This window comes from Bison bison, unplaced genomic scaffold (assembly GCF_000754665.1).
Source record: "Bison bison bison isolate TAMUID 2011002044 unplaced genomic scaffold, Bison_UMD1.0 scf7180017864492, whole genome shotgun sequence".
NCBI classification, from domain to species: domain Eukaryota; kingdom Metazoa; phylum Chordata; class Mammalia; order Artiodactyla; family Bovidae; genus Bison; species Bison bison.
Window position 1 is genome coordinate 8159109 of NW_011495051.1, and position 7262 is coordinate 8166370.

Genomic DNA, 7262 nt, shown 5'->3' on the forward strand with positions numbered 1-7262 from the left:
GAGATAAATAAAGGGGCGGGGGTACAGCAGGGATTGCACTTCACTTGGGCCTTGTCGCCTTCTGTACCTGGCACCCAGCACTGGCTTGGCCTCTGGTGCCCCTGTTTCCTGCTCTCACCTTTTCTCCTGAAATGTTGAGGTGGAGGGGCCAGCCTGTGGAGCTGGAGCTGTCCAGGCCTGCTTCCTTCTGGCAGCTCTGTGTTCCTGCTTTTGAGGGAGGAGGAAACGGGGCAGTGGAGGCACAGCTGCTCTCTCCTTCTGCTGCAGAGGGTGAGGGGGATGGCTGGTGGTGTGCTGTGGGGGATGGGGCACGCAGCTGGTACCCTCTGTGTCTCTTCTGAATCACGATGGCCAAGTCGATGAAAGGCACGCTGGGGGACATCCCAGTGGTCCAGTGCCTAAGACTCCGCCTTCCAATGCAGAGGACGTGGGTTTGATCCCTGGTCGGGGAACTAAGATCCCACCTGCTGCGGGTGCAGCCAATAAGTAAAAAATACTGAAAGACAGGTTAGGGGTAAACTCCACTGTGGATGGCACAGGATGAAGGAGGCCTTGAGGGTGGGGCAGGGGTGGACTCTGTAATAGGAGGGACATCCCAGAGGCTGACACTCACAGACCCAGCTTTGTTTACCCATCCCTGCAGGGCTTGGGGGCCTGGCAGTGCCTAGACCCCTGGGAAGGGCCTCCACCCATCCAAGGAAGGCAGGCTCAGCTCTGCTCGGAACCAGGCCTGGGGGAAAGCTCATGTAGCTCCCACCCCCAAACACCAGCCGGATTAGAAGGCAGCGCTGGGCGGAAGAGATAAGTGGCTGAAAGGGAGGAAGGAGCAAGGTCCCCACCCTGGCCCAAGGGTCTAGGGAGGGCAGGAAACGGCGCCTGGAGAGCAAACTTCAGGTCTAGTCATGAAAAGGTGGCTTGGACCGTGCCTGACATGTAGTAGGTCCTCAAAAGCCAAAAGGTTTTTTTGAATCAGTAACCGGCAGGGCTGGGATTCGAACCCTGGATTGCTGAATCCCCATCGCAGAATGAAGCAGATGGAGCCGGAGTCCTTTAAAAAAATTTTATTGGGGGAGGGGGTAGAAAATGCGGGGTGACGCCCCTAGAATTGAATACATAAATAAATAGAACAATAAATCAGCCCCCTTGTGAGTCTGGGCGGGGCGTCCCCGGCCCGCGGGGAGAGGGGTGCGGGCTCAAGCTGAGGGCAGCTGGATGGCGAAGACCTCGCCCCCTGCCGGCACCTCCGAGGTGCCCGCGGCCTCTGATCCACCTTCAGCTCCTGCGTCCCTGCCGGCGCCTGCACCCGCGCCGTTCAGACACACGGCCTCGCCTGAGCTCTCGGCCTCCTGCACGTTATACTCGCCCTTCTTGCAGGCGGTGGACTGCACGTAGAAGGCCAGGCCGGCCCCCGCGGCCAGGAGTGCTGCGCCCCCCGCCGCGCCGCCTACAGCGACCCAGAGCCACGGACCTGCGGGGTGGAGACGCTCAAAGAGGATGACGAGCTCCGGGCTCGGTCCACACGCCCAGCCCGGGCCACTTCTGTCCCCTCCCCACAGAAATGAAGTCAGTCCTCATGCGCCTGGCAGGGAGCATCAGGGAACTCAGCCTTGGAGGAGAAGAGTGACTCCAGTAAAGGGCACCCCCAACTCGGGTGAAGCCCTTGACCCATTTTACACACCACCCCATCACAGGGAGGATAAAAGCCCCTAACCCCAGGGATACCAAGTCAACCAACTCTGCTGCTGCTAAGTCACCTCAGTCGTGTCCGACTCTCACCCTCAAAACGATGGTGAGGGTGATTTGGTCATTCCTACTCCCCAGAAAGACCCCAGCCCCTAGGGATTTCCCCAGCGGTTGAGACTCCGCGTTTCAACTGCAGGGGGCGCAGTTTCCATCCCTGGTCAGAGAACTAAGTGTCACATGGCAAAAAAAGTTGGAAAAAAAAAAAAAAAAAGAACCCAACCCCACCTAGAGATACACGAAATGAGAGTGGGAATCTTGGGGCCTCACCCCAATCCTCTTCTTTTGGTCCCTCTTTAACCCCCTTCTCCACAGAGACACAGTGGAGGCTGAATTGTATCAAGTCTTCACTGCTCAAAAGTTAATATAAATTCCCTCCTCATAACAGTCACATCCTCCAAGGTTCCCTTACTTTGACTCCAGTCAGCTCCCTGTCCCTCCACTTGCCATCTCGAACCCGCCATCAAAGCCCCACCCATCAGGGCGCCCCTAATTTCTACCCTGGTTCACATCAGTCTCATCTGTGGAGATTGAGAGGGAGGCAGGGGTGGGATCAATAATACCAAGGCGCAGGTCACAGCCGCCTTCAGATCCCTCACCCCGCCTCCTCCCCATTGCCACTTACCAGCCACTCGCACTGTGATGCGCCGCGTGTGGCGCCCATGCGCGTTGGTGGCTGCGCACTCGTACTCGCCGCCGTGGCTGCCCATGGCGCCAGCCACGCTCAGCGTGCTATTATTGCTCGACAGGCCAATGTTGGGCGCCCCCGGGGGCGCGCGCCAGCTGATCTGGGCTGGGGGCCAAGCCTCGGCTCGACAGGTCAACGTGAAGTTCCCACCTGGCCGCACGCCTCCTGGAGGTGAAGCAGCCAGCTCGGCCACCACTGGGCGGTCTACAGGGGACAGGATGTGGAAGGGGGCCAGCTGCTGACCAAGCGCCCCTTTTTGAGACCGCCCCTCTTGAAATGAACAGGCAAGGATTCTGCCTTCCATCAGCGTCCCCTCCCCCTACCACTGGCCTGTTGGGATTAAACTGAGCCCTGCTTCACTGAGTGGAAGGAGGTGGGGACCCAGGCCAGTGCCTTTCAGACCCAGAAACTGAGGGGAGCCGGCTTTTGTTCCCTAGAGTTTTCCTTTACCCTCATGTTAAGGCCCGGATTCCTTGTTCCTGGGAACGGGACTAGGAGAGGTGCCCTTGAACAACCCTGGGCAATCCCACCTCTTCTATTCACTGTCCTGGAGACCGAGTGCCATGTATCTGGTGCTGCCCTACTCACATTCCACGCCCACGGTGATGATCCGGGCGTCCGTGCCGTGTGCGTTGGTGGCCAAGCAGCGGTAAGTGCCCGCATCCTCTCGGGACACCCGCAGCCGCTGTGGCCGGGGCGCGCCTTCCCGGGAGCAGCTCACTTGTGGGGAGGGGCGACCCCGGGCGGAGCAGGCCAGCGCAGCAGCCTCCGCGCCTTCCAGCCAAGACTGGTGACTTGGGCAGGTAGATTCATCCATTTGCGGTGGCGCTGCAAAACAGCCACGGGGTTGTGGGGGGATGGGGGGAGTGGGTCAGGGAGAGGCCGAGACCCGGAGCGCCCCCTACCCTCCGCCCGCCTGGGCCTCGCTCACACTCCGCGCTCACGGTGACCATCTTGACCATGGAACCGTGCCGGTTGGTGGCATTGCAGATGTAGGTACCCGGTGCCAGATCACTAGGGATGCGGGGGGCTCTGGAACCTGGGTCTGGGGGTGCCAGTGGCAGCAGCACCCCCTCACTGGTGCCTCCGGAGCCAACACACTCCACACTTGGCTGTGGCTTTCCAGCCACCTCACAGGAAAAAAGTCGCCCAGATCCTTCTACCCATGTCCAGTTGCTGGGGCAGCTCACCTCCTCAAACCTGGGGCCATCTGGGAAGCAGTGCAACTGGAAGTCAGTTATTCAAGGTTATTCTGACATGCCCCATCTTGAACCGTGTTGTCCCCACTCACATTCCACTGTCACAGCCACATTTTTAGCTGCCGACCCTCGAGCATTAGTGGCTTCGCAGCGGTAGGTGCCTGCGTGCTCCCGGGCCACACGCATTAGGCCCTCGATGACCTCGGCTCCCCCAAAACGCACACAGCTCACGTTGGGTGGTGGGACCCCAAGAGCCACACAGCTCAGGGAGACCTCTGTTCCTTCCAGCCAGGTAATGCGTTCAGGGCAGCCCACACTGTCCAGCGCTGGTGCATCTAGAGAGGGGAGTATTGTTGAGTCTGGGGTTTAGTGGACAGTCTAGAGTCCCTGGACCCTTTTCTCCCATCCTAGGCAGACAGGCTACACTCTGCACAGGGACTGGCCACCGAAGCAAAGGAGTTTGGCACTGATCACTGTTTGACCCTCCCCAGTCTTTGACCTAAAAATTGTTAGCTGGTTTGGAGCACCCACCTTTCCAAGACTCAGCTCAAACGCCACGCCCCAGGCCCCTGTGCACACTCCCACCTCCTCCTCTCCGTCCTTCTCTTAAGATCTTCCCATAATCCCGCTCACCACCTTCTCAAAATCCTGCTCAAAAGCACACCTTAGACCCTGTTTCCACACTCCTGTGTAGTCAGGCCACCCCTAGGACCTGAGAACCAGACAGAGGTGTGCCCCATGTACCCCAACTCACACTCCACCGTCAAGGTCACATCCTTGACCGCCTGGCCTTGGTCGTTGGTCGCAGTGCAGCGGTAAGTGCCAGCGAGCGCACGAGTGACCGGACCCAGCAAGCCCAGGGCCAGCACCGCCGCGCCGTCGGGCCGCGCGCAGTGCACCGAGGGCTGTGGGTTTCCGCGGGCGTCGCAGCGCAGTGTCTGCTCTGGTCCCTCTGGCCACGTCCAGCTCCTGGGACAGTCCGAATCGTCCAGCCGGGGAGCGTCTGAGGGCAGGGGCATATATATACAGGAGCCTAGACGTGAGAAAAGCCTCCACTTCCACGATACGGCCAGAGATCGGGTAGGCCCTTGAGATGACGAGGAGGGAGGCGAGAGGTTAAAGGCCAACTCACATAAGACGCGCAGCTCTACGCTCTCGTTCTTACTCAGGGTCTCCCCGTCAACTTCGAGGGTGGCGTCGCAGAAGAAGCCACGCCTGTCGTCGTACTCCGTGGCGTTTAGCTGGAGCTGGGCGGGCTGTCCCGGGGCCGCGGCTGGAATTCCGTCTAGTGTGACTAGAGCTTGGGTCTCCGCTGCGCAGGTTACTGTCACGATCGTCCCCTCGGGGGCGTTGGGCTCGCTCAGAGTAAGGTGGGGCTCCGGGAAACCTGGGGCGGGGGGCATTGGCCGGGAGACCACTGACCGCGCCCCTCCCACCTCTCAAGGCTGCAGCTCAGTAAGCCGAAACTTACCCCTGCAGCCGAACAGTGCGTACAGTGCAGGTTCAGAAACGCCCATCTTTCCAAGACTCAGCTCAAATTCCACGCCCTAGACCCCTGTGGGGACGCCCACCCCACAGGTGGGCTGTTAAGGCTTCTCTTCCTTCTTGCCCCGCCCTCTTGAGGAGATCAGGCCACAGATCTAGGTATCCTCGTCGGGTCTGCGATCTTGCAGTTGGGGCAGCATAGACTCCACCTCTCTAGCTACTAACTAGTAGGTAGTAGCTGCCCCGCCTCTTCGGGACTCTCGGGCCACGCCTATTGGGGTACCACGGCCCCACCCACTATTGGCCCCGCCTTCGCCTTCCTCTGGCTCCACCCCCAAGGTCCCACTCTTACTGTAGACAGTCACGTTCTCCCGGGTCTCTCGGCTCTCGCCCCCCAGGGTCACGTTGCAGACCAGTTGCCTGGCTCCCTCCTGCTCTGCGCTAGCTGTGGCTGTGGTAATGGCCATGAGAGCGTCCCCTTCGAGAGTGACATCGGGACTCAGCCTCTGGTCCCCCAGCGCCAGGTAGACACCAGCCTCCGAGACTGGAAACAGCCCATCAATGACGCAGCTCACGGGTCCTTCTGAACCCACTTCCAAGAGCCGGGGGGCAGTGAGGCGAGGGGGTTCCGGAGGCAGGGCTGGTGGTAGAAAAACAGAGTTTGAACTTTTGTACCGAACGCTCAATATGCTCTAAGCGTTTCACATGTACTATAATATGGAATTATCCTCAAGGCAGAGAGGAAAATAACTTTCAGCTGGTGAGTGTTGGAGCAAGAATCAGAATTCTGATTCCTCTGCCTTCAAAATTCTTAAACACCAGCCCGACCCCTCTTGGGCCCCTTCTCCTCCTAGCTACTCACTGAAGGTTCGGAGCTCTCTGGGGGCTGAGCTGTTTTCAAACAGCCCCAGGCCATGAGGCCGAAGGTCCAGCTCAGCACGGCAAGAGAAATTAGCCCCATGGTCCTCCCTGCGCGCCAGGACCGTGGCTGTGAGCACGGCGCCCCGCGCTCGGGGTGACTCCCCGGCGAAGCTGCGGCGGATCAGCTCCTGGGTTCCCCGCAACAGGGTCAATGTGAGACTCCCACGAGGTCCAGCACCGGGGACCCTACAGCTCAGGGTGAAGTTCTCGCCCACTGGCTGCCAAGCTGGCAGCGGCACCAGCTCCACACGATCTGGCCGTTCTGCAAGGAGGAGGAACTACGGCTGTTGGAAATGCCTGGCTCAGAAGGACTTGGCTTCGAACTCCGGGGACCAAGAAGGGGAGGGGGTGCGGATTCAGAGAGTGGGGTCTGAAGAAGAGGACCCCTTGACCCAGGGAGCGGGACCTGGAAGGGAGGGAAAGTAGTGGAGTTAAGAGCGTGGCAGCTGAGAACTCACGAAAAGTGCGAATGAGCCCACGCGCCTGCAATGTGCGCCGCGCGCAGCGGAAGAAGCAGACGGGCTGAGTCTCCGGCTCGCGAATGTCCACCAGCTGCCGCGCCAGCCAGCGCAGACCCTTCTGGGTCCCATTCCGGCGCAGCGAGGTCTCCAGGCCACCGCGCTCGGGCCGTGGGCAGTTGGTGCTGCAGTTCAACCACAGTGATCCCCCGCGTTCCACGAGCGCCACTCGGGGCTGCAGGTCCGCCCAGAAAGGTTCCTGCGTGACGGCTGCTCGGAGAAACGCAAGGTTAGCCTGGGAGCCACCTCCCTAGGATCTACATGCCCCTCTGCCCGAGTCAGGGATTCCCAGGGAAGGAGCAGAGGCCACAGCCGGGAGCCAAATCCTGCCGAGGTCTCGGGTTTACAAGCGCGCTCCCGCGACCCAAACCTCGAGGGTGTCTCTGGTACATGGTAGCGAAGAGTCCTGCTCTCCAAGCTGCCAGCAGAGTGATGGGGAAGCATACGGGGAGGGGAGAGATGAGAGGAAAGATGGGGTCTCCAATGCACACAGCAATACTGGGAGGAGGGGACCCCGGGGGTAGGAAGGGAAACCACCTGGTTCTCACTGTTCTCGCCAAGAGAGGGGGAGACTGATTGAAGTGGAGGAGGTGTCGAAAGAGAGATGAGACTGAGTCAAGCAAGGGTAAAGGAGGATTCCAAACCCCGGTGAAGAGGTGAAGAGTACGGAAAGAGGTCTGGGGCTGGGCTCAAGAAAAGAACCGCGGGAAC

General features: G+C 60.0%; 2 protein-coding genes across 2 annotated transcripts in view; one reads left to right on the top strand and one right to left on the bottom strand.

Annotated features, from left to right (window-relative positions):
• Positions 1-341, top strand: part of ZGLP1 (zinc finger, GATA-like protein 1) — a 6060-nt gene extending 5719 nt beyond the window's left edge. Inside the window, exon 7 of the mRNA XM_010828503.1 lies at positions 195-341. Coding sequence (XP_010826805.1) covers positions 195-341 — 147 coding nt within the window. The remainder of the gene's footprint in view (positions 1-194) is intronic.
• Positions 342-1046: 705 nt separating this feature from the next.
• ICAM5 (intercellular adhesion molecule 5, telencephalin) overlaps positions 1047-7262 on the bottom strand; it is a gene marked incomplete at its 5' end in the record, with an annotated part of 6828 nt that continues 612 nt past the window's right edge. The window contains 10 exons of the mRNA XM_010828379.1: positions 1047-1468; positions 2366-2632; positions 3017-3256; positions 3360-3638; positions 3720-3962; positions 4382-4630; positions 4760-5014; positions 5465-5752; positions 5975-6295; positions 6492-6761. Of these exons, the coding sequence (XP_010826681.1) occupies positions 1194-1468; positions 2366-2632; positions 3017-3256; positions 3360-3638; positions 3720-3962; positions 4382-4630; positions 4760-5014; positions 5465-5752; positions 5975-6295; positions 6492-6761 (2687 nt within the window). The remainder of the gene's footprint in view (positions 1469-2365; positions 2633-3016; positions 3257-3359; positions 3639-3719; positions 3963-4381; positions 4631-4759; positions 5015-5464; positions 5753-5974; positions 6296-6491; positions 6762-7262) is intronic.